Raw genomic sequence first — 18,954 nt, forward strand, 5'->3', positions numbered from 1 at the left:
TGATTACAGATAGCCTGGGATTACAAAGATTTGTATTTTAAAGACAACCAGTTCGAAGGGAGCATAATTTGCTTTTTGAGTTAAAAGAATTTCTTAATATGAAATTGGAATGGTATGACAATTAGAGATTAGACTGTACAGAAATGGAAATCTACACACACACTATACTTATAGTCACGCAATGCTGATGTTGTTAACATTAATAATCTGAGAATAAAGTATAACAATAATAATAATTTTTGTTTATAAGACTTGTTACTTATGACAATATCCGGTGAAAATTCTTATTTGGGTCATATATTCCAAGACGTAGGCTAGAATCTGTGATTACTAAATATAGGATTCACACCAGTGCGGTGACTGACTGCCACACATACTCTTCAGAACCTTAGATTCATCAGCGCTGGAGCCGTGCCGACTCACAACCCACGCAAACTAGATAATTCCGCAAGTAACTGCAATTCCAGGTTTTCAAACAAAGATGGCGACAAAGAGGCAAAACTTACGGACTGCAGCTTTAAATATACTTATTTTACCTAGCTAGCTTGCATGACAATGTTTTTTTTTTTTTTGTTTGGCTGTAATTCACACCAAAGAGCCCATTTAGTGTATCATGGAGAAATATTTAAAATGAAAATTGCGACAATGGACTGTCATTAAGCTATTTTGAAACATTTTTACAAAACAAAATATCTTTTCAAAAGCAAAATATGCATAAACATAATTGCTTTTACAACTAATGGCTTCCTAAAACATTTTAGGAAATTACATGCAGAGATGGATGGGTTGATGAATGAATGAATGAATGAATACACCAGTTATGTTTTTTTAAGTCTCTCATGCTCACCAAGGCTGCATTTATTTTATTAAAAATACAGTAAAACAAATTATTGTGAAATATTTTATGAATAAGTTGAGCAGGATCTCCCCGGAAACCCGCACGTTGCCTATTTTAATATATGTATGTATTAAAATGTATTTTAAATATATTTAAAATATAATATATTTTAAAATGTAATTTATTCCTGTGATGGCAAAGCTAATATTTCAGCAGCATTTACTCCAGTCTTCAGTGTCACATGATCCTTCAGAAATCATTCTTATATGCTGATTTGAAACATTTTTTAAATATTATCAATGTTGCTAACAGTTGTGCTGCTTAATATCTTAATGGAAGCCATGATATATATTTTTCAGGATTATCTGATGAACAGAAAGTTCAAAAGAACAGCATTATACAGAAATATTTAAAATAAAAAGAAGTAAATTTACTATATACACATTCGCAACACAAAACCACCTCCCCAGTCCACTAAGACCATTTATGAAAGCTAAGCTGCAAATACAGCTCATTCAGAACATTTTATGATTATGTCTAAACTATCAGCACATAAACATATCACTGTCTATGTTTACATATCAGTGACTTGCAATCAGTTTAGCGGGGGTGTTGTTAATCATTTCACAAAAGGTTAACAGATCCTAACATGGGCCATTTTAATAGAAGATTTAAAGGTACTGTTGCAAAAACAGACAGTTTAATTAAAATGGCCAGAAAGGGTGGAAATTTGTCTTGTAAACTGATTTTTATGCAAGAAACCTTGAGTAACATTGCTAATTATAAATACAGCAAAAGTGTAGAATTTGGCCGCTTTAATACATAATCATCAATAAGAAAACAAATGATCTGATCATGAGCGAGTGAAGATATGAATAAAACATATTTGTTACAGTAAATTAGTTTAGCATGAATACAAAATGTGTTGCACAAAGTAGCATTTCATGCATCATTGATGATTGATTAAGGATATGTTTGGAAAGAACATTACAGTGGAAACTGTATTCAAGAACATTTGGGACTAAATTATTATCTTAATTTGAGTCAGAACATTTCACAGTAAAAGCATTTTGTACAAATCTGTCCTATTAATGTGGGAAATATAATCTGAAATATGTAATGATCAGAATCCAGCAGGGATAGGAAGCTATGGTAAAGAAGTAGATGGGTCTAAATGAAACAAAAAAGATGTTTAACTATGTTATTCCTGAGAACTTGAGTATTTTGCGTAACTGAATTTAAACACTCTCCTCCCTTAAAATTTGCATCTGAAAGGGAAACTCCTAAAAATGCATATGCAATAAGGTCAGTTGCAAAAATAACTGTATCCACGCCTTTTCATCGCTAATGTTTCACTGTGTGTCTTTAGAAAATCCTGACAGTAGTTTTTTTTCCTGACAGAGGGTTTGCACTGACGCAAGCTGTTAGTAAATCTGGCCCCAAAATATAAAAAATTGTTTTTGGTAATTGAAACAAACCTGAGATTAAATAAAATCTTAATATTAGAAACAAATTAAGCTGAATGAAAAATTACTAAAACTAAAATAAAAATAAAGCAATGTAGAAATATAAAAAATGAATAAAAGGATAAAATAAAATTACTAAAATTAAACTGAAAACTGAAACATAATATAGCAATTATCATATTATATATCTATAATATAGCAATTCAATATTGATTTCTGTCGGTTCATATACCCATTTTTGTTTGCAGAAAATGCTCAATTCATCATGTTTACAAAGCTTGAAATACATACTCTCTAATTATTGACCTGATACAAACTTAAAGACTGTAGTGAAAAGGGCTGAGCTAAAGAAAGACTGACCTGTTCCTGCCCCGAGCCGCACACCACCCAGGAAGACGTTGCTGGCGAACGGCTCTCTGTCCCACACTGTCAGCTCCAGACACACGCTGTCCAGATCGCTGTGCTGCAGGCCGCAATATGTGAAGGTGTGATTCCAGCGTGGGTTTACAGTGCGCTTCACCACGGCCGTCTTGTGCTTTGTGCTTTTCTTGTCATCAGGCAACAGGTATCTGATACACAAGAAGAAAAGGAGGAGTGAGAGTTTACAAAATGCACTGTATATGGAGGAAAAACTGGAAATCAACTCACCCTTTGACAAACGGGTCAGAGGACCCTCCTTTGACGGCTGTCAGGCTTTTTGCCTCTTTAACCAGCAGCTCCACCATTCCTCCTTTAGGGAGAGTGATGGCCTTCTTCTTTCCTTTTAGAAATCCCTTTTTTACTGAGAAACAAAAGAGAGCTTGATTAAATACTAATAATATACAGAGAGCTTCTTGGAGCTCAAATAGAAAATTCAAAATAAAAATTGATTTTAAACCAATCTCATGTTTTTTTTTTTGCTGTGAAAATTATTAGATATTATATATAAACTTATCTAAAATAAAATTAACCTACCATGGAAAGATGAAACATCTGTAAATTTACATTACGCATTTTTATTTAGCATTTACATTATTCGATTTTTCATTATTTTTTATTGTTTTTATATTTTTATACATGTTTACTTTATAAATATTCAACTTTTATGATATTTAAAGTGTTTAAAACAGTTTTTTATAAGTAGCAAAAACAATATGACAGAAATCTTAAATAAATAATTAAATATATTACTATTAATAATCAAAATAAATTATTCTTCCATGTAATATAGTTTACAAACCTAACTGTAAGCTGTTTATGATTGATAGGCAACATAATAATTATAGACCACTCCATAAATAACTGATTGCCATATTAATGTTCAATAATGTGCTTTCATAGAAGTCATAAGTTTTACCAACAATGAAAACGTGGAGAAATTATGTAATTTCTAATTCTAAATCATACCTTGAACTTGGTCCAGAGGCAGGGAGAGATTTCTCTCTGCAGGAATGTACTTCAAAACCACCGTCAGTTCCCCTTTGTAGTGAATCACGGAGTCCACATAAGACTCATTCTGACACAAACACACATTTCAGTATCACTCTTATCCATGTCAACACACTCCTCTTTATCTCGCTGTTTCTGTTTGTGTGTGTGTGTGCTCAGCTCACCCTGGGCTGCAGAGCGAACCACTCCTCTATTTGCATGTCAAACTCCCAGGAGTCAAAGGTCAGCTCGGCCTCCCCCAGGAAGCTGTTGTGTCCAAAACGATCATGATGCCACACAGAAACCTGCAGTGTGCGTGTCTCCAGCTGAGAGTGACTGACCACGTACTATACAGAGGAACAGAGACAGATAAGAGCCTTTAAATCAATATCTAATTTGCACCTTTCTCATCAATCTCAGTACAAAACCTTGTGAGGCAGGCATGAACGTCCTCTTACCCTCAGGTTTTCATTGAACACTGGGTTAGTGGTGTTGCTTTTGATGCTGGTTTTCATCTTGCTTTGACGGGACTTGTCTGGCAGGAGATATGTTTTAACATAGCTGCAAACACACACATAATACCAAAATCATAATACCACAATATCAGCCTCTGACACTTTGGTAGTGATATTAAATTGATATAAGAGGCAACAAATAAACAACTTCAGACAACTGATTAAATTCAACTAGAGCAGTCAATAGATTCAATGTCAATAATTTGTGATTAATCTCATAGTCATTGGGCTAAAGGAACACTCCACTATTTTTGAAAATAGGCTCATTTTCCAACTCCCCCAGAGTTAAACAGTTGAGTTTTACCGTTTTCGAATCCATTCAGCCGATCTCCGGGTCTGGCGGTAGCATTTTTAGCTGTAGCTTAGCATAGATCATTGAATCTGATTAGACCGTTAGCATCTCGCTCAAAAATGACCAAAGAGTTTCTATATTTTTCCTATTTAAAACTTTACTCTTCTGTAGTTACATTGTGTACTAAGACCGACGGAAAATGAAAAGTTGCGATTTTCTAGGCCGATATGGCTTTTAATATGGAACTTTCCCGATATGGAAGTTAGCCTATTTTCAGGCGCTGCGTAATATCATTGCGCCTGCTGCACCCATGGTATGGCAGCAAAGTTCCTTGATTATTACGCCGAAATGAGAGTATAGTTCCTAGCCATATTGGCCTAGAAAATCGCAACTTTTCATTTTCCGTCGGTCTTAGTACACGATGTAACTACAGAAAAGTAAAGTTTTAAATGGGAAAAATATAGAAACTCTTTGGTAATTTTTGAGCGAGATGCTAACGATCTAATCAGATTCAATGATCTATGCTAAGCTACAGCTAAAAGTGCTACCGCCAGACCCGGAGATCTGCTGAATGGATTCGAAAATGGTAAAATGGAAAATGAGCCTATTTTCAAAAATAGTGGAGTGTTCCTTTAAATAATTTGTTTAATTTTAAATGAAAGAAAACAAAAAGTGTTTGGTTTGGCAAATTATTTAGATAGGAATATATTTGGATACTGGACTGAGGTACATTTCTGTACTATTTAACACAACTTTAACAGAATTGAAGTTAGAAGAAAGCTTCCGGAAGACATTGATCAAATCTTTGGTACATATATTTTTATCAGTTAAACAAGGACATTTATTAGATCTTAATATACTACATTTGGAAAAATATATATAATATTTCAGCAAAACATGGCTTTTAGTGTTTTAGTAACAACTTTTAATAACAACAACTAGTGGAACATTTCCACTAATTCAAAATTTGAAAATTACAGCATTAAAGGAGTAGTTCACCCAAAAATAAACATAAAAATGGCATAAAGTAGTCCTTACATCCAGACACATTTTCTAAAGCCATAGAATGGCTATATGAGGAACAGATTGAAATTTAAGTAATTAAATTAACAATAATTATCCTGAAAATTAATTATTAAAATCTGCTCTCATTAATTGAAATAAAATAATATTGAATTGAAAAACTTGTAAAATGGAAATGCTGCATAACTAAAATAAAATACCTTTATGTTGATGTACTAAAATTGCTAAAAATAAATAAAACCAAAATAAATATAAAGCTAAAAAAGAAAAATAAAGAAATACAAGCTAAATACAATACAAATACAATACTAAATACAAAAAAAAACTAATAAAAATGACAAAAGCACATAACTAAATTACTAAAACTTAAAATTAAAATGAAAACTGAAATTATACAAATAAAAGCTAAAAATATTCATTCAAAACATTAATAAATACTATAATAGTATATAAATAATACTAAAATAATACTGCTGGTGAGTAAATAATGACAGAATTTAAATAAACTAATAAAATAATTAATATAGATAAATCTAATGTTAATACATTAACATCCCAAATACATGCAGTGCAGAGATGCTCTACTAGGGCTCAAAGTGAAGTGTATAGTATGTGTTTGTGTGTGTGTGAGTATGTGGCCTTACGCATCTGTGCGCTGTCTCCTATCATCCCCGGTTGCTAGGCAGCGGCACTCACGGACGAGCACGTTGAGTGCCCCTGTTTTATAACTGTAAGAGATGTTGAGCAGGATCTCCCCGGAAACCCGCACGTTACCATAGTCCCCCGTCTCACTGTACACGCTCATCATACTGTTGATGCTGGTCTGGAGAGCACATATAAGGAGAATCTTTGGGTGTGCATCTTTCACAAGCTTGTGTTTGAGTGTAAGAATGTCTCTTCAGTGGTACAGAAAGACACGAGAGCGAAACTGAAGCGAACAGAGCAACAGACAGACACACACACAAACACACACTGAACACTCACAGTGTCAGCATCTGAGTCAGGTACATTTAGGAAACCCCACTTTCTCTCCGAGGCAGGTGTGGAAGACTAGAATAAGATAGAGAGAGAAAGAGAGAAGAGAAGAATGATAGCAGGAAAAAAAACAGAGAGCAGAGAAGTAGAATAAGAAAAACATAGATAATATGACAGAAGACAGATTGCTGGAGTCAAGAAGGAGCTTTTTCATATTTGATTATGACTGTGTCATGTTTACTCATCCTTATGTAATTTTCTTCCATAAAGGTAGTTTATCTTTAGTTTTGTTTTTCAGCTAAATGAAGGCTTTCATTTCTGTTTCAGTGTTTTGTAATCACTAATCCTTTCCATAAAATAAAATTGAATGGGAACTGGAGCTGATGGTTTCCAAAAATGACAAAAAGCACCATAAAGGTAGTCCATAGGTCTTTTGAAGCCATACAATGGATGTAAATTCTGGCACAATACATCTTGACAAGGCACATTTGAATTTACATGAAGACTTGTAAGATTTGAGAGCTATGGCACAAAGCAATTTTTTTCAACAAGTGATAAATATTGCATAATTTATGTTTGTTCATTGAAATATATATTTGGAATACATCACAACAGTTGTTTGGGTCACTTTAATGGTACATTTAAGGTTCTTTTTGTCATTATCCCCATTCACTTTCACTGTATGTAAAAGAGCAGCATTAACATTCTTCAAAACATCTTTTGTGTTCTTCAAAAGAACATCAAGCAGGTTTGGAATGACATGAGGGTGAATAAAAAATGACAGAACTTTTATTCTGTGAAAATATGAATGTAGTTGCTAGTTTTTTGCTTTTCTCTTGTGTTCCCTCTCCATCCCGCATCTGACTCATCTAGCTATTAGAGACTGTGTGTGAGCTACGAGTTATGTCAGCTTTTTTGAAAGAGGCCACTTGTCTTCTTGTTTGCCTGAATGATCTCTCTTTGTTGAATCTTAATGCACCATCTGCATCTGTATGTGTGGCCGGAAAACTGAGAAATATGACAATGATGCACTCAGTAGTTATTGTGTGTTTTATCTATGCTAAATTGTGTGTATATGAGATTGGGCGATAAAAAATGCATGCGCGGGTCTGCCAGGTGAGTCAACAAATTAAGTGATCTCATGAAACTGGATATTTTGCCAGAAGGAGGAAATGCTAATATCCATAAGGCACAAGCTAGAACAAGTTTTAGAGCGTATGGTGTACATTAATATCAGAAAAAGGAGGTAAAGAGTTGGGTTTCTGGCTCCCCTGCCATAAGGCACACAAATAAAAGTCTAAACATAGAGATGCACAAGCAAAACACAGAAAGAGGAACAAATACATATTTTGTTTCAGTCAGACATCTGCACAAAGCCAGCAAACACAAATTGCAGCAAAGCTGTGATTATGGTGTTTTGTGTGTGTGTGTGTTTCTGTGTAAATCATTATACCATTGATTGCGCACTGCAGACGCTCCGGTTGGTTTTATAGTGTGCTGATAACGCCGCATCAATGTCCTCATCTGAGTCCTAGAGCACAAACACTGCCTTCAGCCAATATTACATTGAAAACAGCACTGGTTTCCTTCATGCGATCACTTCACTCATATCAGAAATATCACATTACAGAAGGCTGTCTCTTATCATTTTAACTCCCTGCCTGGAAATCATATCCTGCACACAGGAAAAAAAAATGATTGCAAGTGAGGAGTGGTTTAAGAGACTGTGTCTGAGATCTACCACATCGTTCAGGCCTGGAACAGAGCGGCATCGACTAATCAGAGGGTCTTCACTGAACCCCTCAACAGGATTACTGAGGTCCACCTCAGAGCAACTGTGATCTGTGAAGAGAGAAAGCAGCTGTTTTTAAACAAAGTTCTGGCCATTTTATATTTTATAATACTTCTACAGAAATACAGTGAGGTCCAAAGTCTGAGACCACTTGTGAAATAGTAAAAAACATAAAAAACAATTATTATAACATAATTTAAGCAGAAAGTTTAACTCAAACATTTTCAGAAACAAATTTCAGAATGTCTAAGTATTTGGTATGTTCATGTAAACCCTGATGATCATGTTCTCCAGCATGATTTGAGAAAGATACAAAGAGCATCCAGTGCACAAAGGGGGGCCTCAACATTACTTAAAATAAGACAAAACAAGCGTAAAACAAGCTAATATAAGTAAAAGTATAATTCTTAATTCAACTCTTTTTTCTTCTTTGAAAGAACAGTGTAATCACTGTCTTGAAAAACTTGGATATATGAAGCAGCCTAATCAGTGTGAAAAAAGTGTTATTTCTAGACCTGAAGAAGTCATGTAAATTAATAAAATCGTATAACTCCACAGGTATTTTCATACATTTGATAAATGATTTATTTATAAATTGTATACATTTATCTAGTTAGTCCAAACTCTAAAATATTTTATCTGGTAGGAATTGTGAGTAAAAAATACTGTTTTAAAAAAATGCTTATTTTATTAGTGACCTAGAGTGTCAAATCTTAATAGAGCAATAGCGCAGAGTTTGAAATATTTCTACATATATTTATTTATTTTTTAACTTTCTTTTTTATTATTTTTTAAGAGAATATATATTAAAAAAAACAGTAGAACAAGGGGCACACATACTGTTTTTGAGGTAAGTACAGGTTTACAAATTCACAGACATTGATTATTGTTTAGATTACAATACTCCATTTACATTTTGTCTACATATATTTCTATTTTACATGATGAAACTGTTTATTACCATGTTTAAATTAAATTCTGAAATACACATTTTCAATGTGGTCTCAGACTTTTAAAAGTTCTTAAAGGGGTCATATGATGCGATTTCAAGTTTTCCTTTCTCTTTGGAGAGTTACAAGCTGATTGTGCATAGATAAGATCCCTGAAGTTGCAAAGACTAAAGTCTCAAAACCAAAGAGATATTCTTTATCAAAGTTAAGACTCTGCCACACCCCCCTAAAACGAAGCTGAAGCTCGTGATTATGGAAAGAGGCGTTACATTTCCGACGCGTGCTTTTGGTGTTCGGCCAATCACAATGCACTGGGTCAGCTGGCTAATCAGAGCAGACTGTGCTTGTCGGAAGGAGGGACTTTGTAGAAAACGAAGCGTTTGAGAGAGGTGGGGCATAGAGGACCTACAATAATGTACAGTATTTGAAAAAGAATGTGTTTTTTGAACATTAAAGCATGTCAACATATTCTGTTACACCAAATACACCAAATAATGATCTTTAAAAAAGCATCTTAAAGACCCTTTTAATATTATATAACTGATATGGACAGTTTTGAGGGCAAATGTCATTACTGGTGTCAATAGCAGTAATAGTATATGTGACCCTGGACCACAAAACCAGTCTTAAGTTGCTGGGGTATATTTTTAGCAATAGCCAAAAAAACATTGTATGGGTCAAAATTATCGATTTTTCTTTTATGCCAAAAATCATTAGGATATTAAGTAAAGATCATGTTCCATGAAGATATTTTGTGAATTTCCTACCGTAAATATATCAAAACTTAATTTTTGATTAGTAATATGCATTGCTAAGAACTTCATTTGGACAATTTTAAGGCGATTTTCTCAGTATTTAGATTTTTTTGCACCCTCAAATTCCAGATTTTCAAATAGTTGTATCTCGGCCAAAGTCCTTTCCTAACAAACCATACATCAATGGAAAGCTTATTTATTCAGCTTTCAGATGATGTATAAATCTCAATTTCAAAAAATTGACCCTTATGACTGGTTTTGTTGTCCAGGGTCACATATGCAGAGTTGTTGCCATGGTGATACCTGATGAGAGGGAGGCTCTGGATATGGCGATAGAGGGTGTGCTAGAATCTGTTTGTCTCCGCCCATCCGCCATCTTTTCAAGAACACTGTCACTGCTTAGTATACTAGACACGCTTTCTGCCCCATCCGGCTGAATAAACACATTCACGCACAAGGACAGTAAACACCGCTTTCGGGTCATGCACGCAAATCAGTATACAAGAATGTAAATATGCTATCATGTTTTACCCTGTTTCTTGCCTCCGTCTGGGTCGGTGTTTTGACCATTTGTGCTCTCATGTTATTGGGTACTGTTGGTAACCCTGATGATTCCACTGCAACCGCTCTCTTCCTAAAACACAGACACTTAATGAGTCTTAATGAACAGACACATGCTGGCACAGAATGCAATACTAGCTTACTGCACTCAAGTTTATACTGCCTACTATTTTTCCAAATTAATATGTGAAACAGTATGCACTATGCAACAGGATTCATTTCAAAAAGTGGGATGCTACATTGTTGTCATACTCGGTGTACTGCATGTTCAAAATCATGGTTGATATTACTCCTGGCTCATTTGTCACATTGTAAATGGTTGAGTGCATTGCATTATGATAGGCTACAGTGTTTACAGTGTTACATTTTAGCAGTTCCAGGCATACAGAAAAAAGCATAAAAAGCGCAAATACTATTAACTGAAGGAATTGTATTGCAGTAAGTGATTCCAAGCATAGCATAGCTCAATGGACTGTAAATGATGCCCCTCACCCTTTCCTGTTCTTCCCTGTGCTTTTCTGGGATTGGGGTGTAGCTGATCTCTCAGACTGTGGCGTGGATGATCTCTCCATCTCTGATGATCTGTGAGCAGAGCCTCCATCTCCATAAACAAAAACAGATATTCATAATAAAAAAAAAAGTATGCAAAAAACGCATGTCTTTTGACCATGTCAGAAAATGTGAGAAAAAAAAATGAAGAAAACAATATTATGGATAGAGGACTCATATTTTAGCCTGAAGCAATGGTTTTAAAAATGTCTTAATGATGGAAACACTTTAACACTTTCATTTCACAAGACATTAATTGATGGACGAGTCGTGTGGATTATTGTGATGTTTTTATCATCTGTTTGGACTCTCATTCTGACCGCACCCATTCACTGCAGAGGATACATTGGTGAGAACGAAATATAATGCTTAATTTCTCAAAATCTGTTCTCATAGAGAAATAAACTCGACAAAGCAAAGCTGTTGGATAGGCTGAGGGTAAGTAAATCACATCATTGGAGATGTGTTAATTAAATGTCACTGTTTTGTTCAATGATTTTTTCTGTCAAAAATATTTTGTCTGAAATTGAAAATTTGTGTTTTTTTGTTTTGCTGTTTCGTCCTAGTATTTCCAGTTGCCAGAATTCACTATATTTTTTGTATATACTGAAACATATATTCTAATTCAAATCATCAAAAAAAAAAGGCTGGAGAGGAAAATTTTCCATTATGTCAGGGCTGTCAGTGTGTATTTACGGCAACATTTACAGCCACTGGTTGATGGATGTCTGTGTTGACACAAACTCTGATTTGGTCTCACCTGGAGGACTGCTGAGGATTGACTGTTTGACTACATCACTGCTGGTAATGCTGGCATGTTGAAACCTCTTGGATCTCTCTTCCAGAAACCATTCTCCAGTAACCACCTTCAGCTCCCTAAATCAGCCAGTCACACGCAGACAACACTGTGTAAGCACCAATCATAGAATTGACAACCACAGCCTAATTGGTTCAACCTATTAAAGAGCCTATGACCTGTTGACATTTCCTATTGAAACTAAAAGCTGGGGCAGAATATGGACAAAAGCCAAAAAAACTCAATTTTGTGGTGTCTTATATCTATTCACCATTGCAGACCGCAGTATGGATGTTGTGTGTGACTCACGCAGTCTTCGCACACATGGTGCATTTGCAGTTGCTGCCTGGAGGCGTAGCAGTGCAGAAGTTGCAGATGCGCCGATGACAGTTGGTACACACATTACCCCTCTGCAGGATGAGACCTAGAGCACGCAGACATATAGCACACTCGCGTTGATCCGCTGAACTACGCCGCCCGGCTCGCTTCAGTTCCAGAAGTTCATTTTTCAACTTCCTGTAGAGGCACAACTGCCATCACTGTTGGGGAGTAACTAAATCGTCACCTTGGAATTATAAAGTTCTGTCTGCCGTTTTTGTCAAAACTGAGTTATTCACATATTATTATTCTGTGACAACTTATTTACATTATGTGATGTTTTTTTTGTTTTGTTTTATTGTGTACATTTTGTGTGCATTGTCTTCACTTTGGGACTGATGTATGAAAGAGACTTGTTGCCCATATCCCATATCACTATATGGAATGCAAAAACTTTGAAGCTCAATATCTACAAAACTGCTCAGAATGCAGATAGAACCTTATAATTCCAAGGTGACGAAATGTAACGATCCTATAAATTAACTACAGTAGGTCCGCTGCTTTGAACACAGTTCATCTATTCCAAAATGAAGCTACATTTTCAAGGCCACATGGCAATTTTTATGTCGCTTTCACTGACATAAAATTCACTGACATATAGTATGTAGTTCTGGAAAGGCCGATTCATTCCAGTGAATTGGTTCATTCGGAATTTCTGTGTAATTTTACAGGTTATAAAAAGGATTCACAGATTCGAGTCACTACATTTTAAGTGTTTTTACCTGAATATTTAGCACATCATTATGTGATCAAATCAGTTATATAAATTAGTTATTTGAGTATTCAGGTTTTTTTGTTGTATTTACTATAATTTATAAAAAATTTAAATGCACCCTAAATGGGATTTTTCATACACTCATAAATCCACATTTTTTGTGTTAGAAAACTATGGCTGCAATTAAATTATACATTTGTCAATGTAGTTAGCTACTTTTCTTAAAAGTTTACATAATCGCTAACTACTTTTGCAAAAGTGTGTGTGCATGTGTATACATATAAAATGTGTGTGTATACACATACATATATATAAAGAAAATGTCTGCTTGTGATGAAATGATGTGTAGAAGACGCTACCTGATGCGTTTCTCCTCTCTTTTGCGGAGTTTCTCGTCTTTCTGGAGAACACCCAAGATCATCTGCCTTTCGTGCTCCAGGAGGAAGGACAAATTAAGCGACTCGGTTGTTTTTGCCATGACCATTTAAAGAACTGCTCACAGAGCTCCAGGAAAACTTAGCCAATCAAACTGGCCACAAACCAATAACAATTATGCTTCATGAATGCAGCTGGAATCCTCAGTCAGAATGACGGATTGCTTTAGTTCATCTACACATCCCAAAAAGGTAATCTGCCTGGTCCTTCAGACGATAACATTCATCTCTTGACAATTGTGGCAGGTCTTGTGATCCTGTTGGTCAGTGCATTGTTAAACTTTTCACCTGCTGAATGCCTGCAAGCATAACATCCATATAAAAACAATCAGTTATCAATCAGGGTATTTTAGGTCTAATACTTATTGTATAACTAGGGAATCATGATTCACCTTATAACCTAGTTGAAGTCAAAAGTGTTTAATATAATATATATAACATACAGCAATGTTCAGAAATAAAAAGACACTCCCAGTAGGAAAAAAAAGAAAAAAAAAAACTTCTATTGAAACCAAGCTGCATTTCTATCAGTCTGCTTTTAAGAGTCAGAGAGAGAGGGTGGAAAATGATAATGAAAAACCAATTATTAATCTTTTCCTGCAAAAAAACCCTCTGACTAACAAATAACCTCAGAGGGGAAAAATATTTTTAAAAGTATAACATGACTCATTAAATTAAACATTAAAACACAAAATAGTAACTAAATAAAGGAATTACAATTATTTAAATTGAATAATATATAAGAATAATTCAGAGGCAAAATGAAGCACTTTTTATGTGGTTCAGCATGACAGACTATATTACGGATTATGATTATCTTTATTATCTGCTTTATAAATAGACTGACAGTCCGGATGTCAGTACGAAACCCCAGCCAAACCGATACAGCTACAGCTACAGCTACTAGTCACCATTTAGGTTTTTATCTAAAGTGACAATACACTAATTGCAGTGGCAGTCTGCCAGCGGCAATCTGGGGTGAAGTGGCTCGCTCGAGAGCACAAGAGTAATAGAACAGGACAGTGATCACTGTACATCATGCATACTTGGGACTGAACCTATAACCTTTGCATTAATAGCTAACACTTTCCATAAATAGGGTATATACTGTAATAGAGCTTGAAGTCAATTAAATAATGAAGCTGTACGTTCTAATAAAAATAAAAATACACCAGAATGGGTATTCTATTCTGTAAATTAAAGAATTGTATTCTTATAATAAGTTCAGTAATAAGCATTGAATGATTCAGCAAATTCATTCAACACTATAATACGTGTAAAAAATTAAGAAAATGGAATAATAATATTTACTTATCTTCCTGCCATGCTGTAAAAACGGTTCCAATAATGTCCTTGACATGAGTTTTATGGTTTTACACCAGGGGGAACATCATCCTATAAAATGTTTGCCTGAAAATTGTGCATGGGAAAAGTATGCTTTTGGTAATTAAAACAAGTTAATTATTAAAATGTTTTATTCTATTTACATGATATTTACAAACCTTTTTTAAATTATTAACTTATTTTAACTTTTAACTATTGTATGTCAATAACGACATACATACGTTTAGCTGATATTCATTACTACTATTAATAATGTATATTACATTATTAGAATATTATTATTATTAGAATATTATTGTTAACAGATTTTATTATTTACATAAAATTAGCTTATGTATGTCATTATTTTGATATTCCCATATGATTAAAATTGTTGGATACAGTCAAGACAATCAAAACCATTGAGTTGATTGGGTTAAAAGGATTCCATCCTATTTTATGTTAAATATAACAGTTAGTCTAACTTGTTGCTTTAAAAAACATCATGGGATACCGATTTGTATTTTTAGAAAGTGCCAGCTCTGATCTATAACTATTTCAGTCATGTTCAGTTGTCTTTGCTGGAAGCCAGTTTTCCTGTTTGAAGTACTGATTTATGGGTCATATCCAACACCCAGCCCTGTCTAGTATGTGCATTATCTGGGTTAATATGTAGCAGTAACTGCATGTGTGTATGCCATCTCATCTTCGTTCCAGGTTTGTTTGAAATCAATAGTGAGTGACAAATGGGGCGGACAGAAAATATGTGTTCCTGTGTGTGTGTGTGTGTGTGTGTGTGTGTGTACCCGGTATTTATCACGTTATGGGGACCAAATGTCCCCACAAGGATAGTAATACTAGTAAATTTTGACCTTGTGGGGACATTTTTGAGGTCCCCATGAGGAAACAAGCTTATAAATCATACAGAATGAGTTTTTTTGAGAAAGTAAAAATGCACAAAGTTTCCTGTAAGGGGTAGGTTTAGGGGTAGGGTTGGTGTAGGGCAATCGCACATACAGTTTGTACAGTATAAAAAACATTACGCCTATGGAATGTCCCCATAAAACATGGAAACACAACATGTGTGTGTGTGTGTGTGTGTGTGTGAGTGTGTGTGGGCATGACTCGCTTTCCTATATTCTGTCTGTCTGACAGAATCTGAAACACCATGTCTGACGGGTCAGCCTGCATAATCAGAACCTTCAAAAGCTGTTTTCACACCATCATTTACACTTAGAAAAGTGTATGCCATCGGTGCCACAACCACACACGTACGTCTATGCGTCACACACAGGTGACAATTATTTGTAATGTCGCAGCACAAAATTGCTTTAAGCTGAATTGCATGTGTGTATGTTTGTGCCTTTGTGTGTAACAGAGGTTCTTGTTCCATTAAGTGTCTGACTCACCAGGAAGACGTGGAGCAAAATTAGGCCTAATTCAAATTTCTCATGCGAGAACTGTTTAAAGGGACACACACACACACACACCGTGATCATTGAAAGTGTAACTTCAGTATCTCCACTTAGGAAAATGACACAGCATGAGCCAGCAATGTCTAGCAGCACTAATTAAAAAAAATCTCTTCTCCCCCTTTCTGCCATCAATGTCAGATAGTTTTTAGTATGTGTTTGAGTCTGAATGTTAGTGTGTTCATTATACACTCCTGAGCAAGGTGTATACTGCTGAGCTGCTTTAATAAAAAACTTACAGGGTTACAAAAGGTGTGGTATCTCTCTGGATCCCACCCTCAGTACACACACATTAGTGTACACAAAGCCTTGTATAAACATACATCAACACACAGCTCTCTTATGTTGTCAAACAATATACAGTACCGTTCAAATGTCTATGGCCAGTAAGATTTTTTTTTTAATGTTTTTGAAGATTACATTTTTAAAAATACAGTAAAACAGAAATATTGTGAAATATTATTACAATTTATAAAACTGTTGTCTATTTGAATATATTTTAAAATGTAATTTAATTCTGTGATGCAAAGCTGAATTTTCAGCAGCCATTACTCACTCTTCTCAGTGTCACATGATTCCTCAAAAATCATTCTAATATGCTGATTTGGTGCTCAAGAAACTTATCAGTGTTGAACATGTTGATTTTGCTACTTAATATTTTTGTGGAAATAATTTTTTCATAACTCGTGGATGAACAGAAAATTCAAAAGGATTTATTTATAAATAGATTTTTATAAATAGATTATAGACTAAAGTCTTCACTGTCACTTTTGATCAATTTACTGCATCTATGCTGAATAAAAGTATTAATGTCTTTTTAAAAAATCTTACTGACCCCAAACCTTTGAACAGTAACATACTTTATAAGCATAGTTTAACAAAAATAAAAGAAAAAAAGAAAGAGAAATTGTTTTCTTTCATCCATGGAATACAAAAGGAGATGTTTAGATAAATGTCCACACTGCCCTTTTTCAATGAAAGTGATAAGAATTAGAGGTTATAAGGATTTGAAATCACATGATGGTGAGTAAACGCTTTTCTGTTCAAATTTTCTAAATTTTTCATTTTCATGTGTAAACTAAATCCTTAAATAGCAGTAAAAGTGTCTAATCCACTACCTGGACTAATTAAAAAGACACAACAACAACACTTTCAACAACACCCACAAGCACTGTTATTTAATTGTTACCCAGACAGGCTCTAGTGAATATTAAGACACCAGACAGGAATAATGCTGCCTTCAAGTCCTTCTGGGAAATTCCTATTTACCAGCTGAAAGTTATCTTTACTATGTGATGCGAGTTCAAATGATTTTGGTTGGGGAAAAAAGGATAGGGTTTCATATTTGTTTATCTCTTTTTCACTTACTGACAAAAGACAGGAAGTTTTCAGCCCTAGTGCAACCTAATGAAGAGTGCTGGATGCACATTTGGTTTGTAATTGGTTCTTTATCTGTGCATTTTATCTTTTTCATGCTGAAATGTAGTTGCACAAGCTTATCACTTCATAAAATGCTAAATGTGTAGCATTTTCTGACAAGCTCTATTTGTATTATCCATCAACAGTACGCTAACCACATGGAAAAGAAAGTAAATTTTCAGCACGTTTTATTGTGACATGCCTCAAAATTTAGATTTTTCCCTCTGGTAATTAAGACACTGTGATACCATTCATGTAGTATACGATCATCCCGACATGACCTGAAAGCAACATTAAAGATGACGAGCATGTTGCAAGAACCATGGGAAATGTAGTTCAGTATAGTTTATGTAGTTCATGTAGTTTAGTATTCAAATATCAAATATCAAAATCTAGACAGCAGGGTGGAAAATGACCAATATAATGCCAATGCTAATGTTTATTAATGACATCTCACCCTCCCGGCTATCTGCTATGGTTTCATCAACGCTTCCTCCCCATGAACAGTTATTATCTCTTGATGTTAACAGTGCTAGTGATACTTTCTGCTCCACTCTTACGTCTTGTTTAGACGGTGTTTGCCCCTTGTCTTCCAGGCCAGCTCATACCACCTCTTCTGCCCCTTGACCAATATAATGCCAATGCTAATGTTTATTAATGACAGAAATTACATTATATTACACAGTATTTACTCAAAGATCTTTGTGTAAAGAACTGACACAAACAGGAACAACTTTTAATCACCAAATGAATATGGTCTATTTCAAAGTCATCATTTATGGCAAATATATGGTTCACATATTTTAACATGCATGTAAAGGGGCAGCTATAAATGATATTATGTTGTCAGACCAAATATGAAGTATACCATAAGTATTGCTTTTGAATCGTTCTCTTTCACTACTTGTTTCCCTTCTGTTTTCAGTTTTTTATAACCAATTCTTGTGTTTCCAGATCCCTACTATCACTACCACTATTAAACCACGCATCACACACTGTAGGCAGCACAATCCTAACAACCTGCGCACTTTGCCTATGTCTACTAATCTCCTCCTCCCCCTCCTTCATCAACTCTAACAGCTGTCGACTTTGCCACATTCTTCATTAATAAAATTACCAACCTCAGTGCAGTTTGCCACACCACAAACTCTCAAACACATCTTACCAGCAAACATACACTCGTTTTCATCCTTCTCTCCACTCTCTGAGACAGAAGTCTCTAAACTCATCCTTTCCAATCATCCTACTACTTGTCCGCTTGATCCTATTCCATCTCATCTCCTTCAAGCCATTT

The 18,954-nt window shown here is 34.9% G+C and overlaps 1 protein-coding gene across 3 annotated transcripts in view; it reads right to left on the reverse strand.

Annotated features, from left to right (window-relative positions):
* Positions 1-18,954, reverse strand: part of LOC107655524 (synaptotagmin-like protein 5) — a 27,079-nt gene that overhangs the window by 3,564 nt on the left and 4,561 nt on the right. Inside the window, exons 2-16 of one of the 3 annotated variants that reach the window (XM_016443037.1) lie at positions 13,372-13,745; positions 12,229-12,435; positions 11,884-11,999; positions 11,067-11,175; positions 10,545-10,647; positions 10,317-10,446; positions 8,258-8,358; positions 7,970-8,047; positions 6,526-6,591; positions 6,186-6,364; positions 4,170-4,272; positions 3,897-4,058; positions 3,691-3,799; positions 2,953-3,085; positions 2,665-2,873 (exon numbers count right to left, since the gene is read on the reverse strand). In XM_016443037.1, coding sequence (XP_016298523.1) covers positions 2,665-2,873; positions 2,953-3,085; positions 3,691-3,799; positions 3,897-4,058; positions 4,170-4,272; positions 6,186-6,364; positions 6,526-6,591; positions 7,970-8,047; positions 8,258-8,358; positions 10,317-10,446; positions 10,545-10,647; positions 11,067-11,175; positions 11,884-11,999; positions 12,229-12,435; positions 13,372-13,496 — 1,930 coding nt within the window. In that variant the 5' untranslated portion in view covers positions 13,497-13,745. Of the gene's footprint in view, positions 1-2,664; positions 2,874-2,952; positions 3,086-3,690; positions 3,800-3,896; positions 4,059-4,169; positions 4,273-6,185; positions 6,365-6,525; positions 6,592-7,969; positions 8,048-8,257; positions 8,359-10,316; positions 10,447-10,544; positions 10,648-11,066; positions 11,176-11,883; positions 12,000-12,190; positions 12,436-13,371; positions 13,746-18,954 lie in introns of those variants that run through there. The other 2 variants (XM_016443038.1, XM_016443039.1) reach the window with 2 other exon arrangements.

The sequence above is a fragment of the Sinocyclocheilus anshuiensis genome, unplaced genomic scaffold (assembly GCF_001515605.1).
Source record: "Sinocyclocheilus anshuiensis isolate Anshui unplaced genomic scaffold, SAMN03320099.WGS_v1.1 scaffold1148, whole genome shotgun sequence".
Lineage (NCBI taxonomy): Eukaryota > Metazoa > Chordata > Actinopteri > Cypriniformes > Cyprinidae > Sinocyclocheilus > Sinocyclocheilus anshuiensis.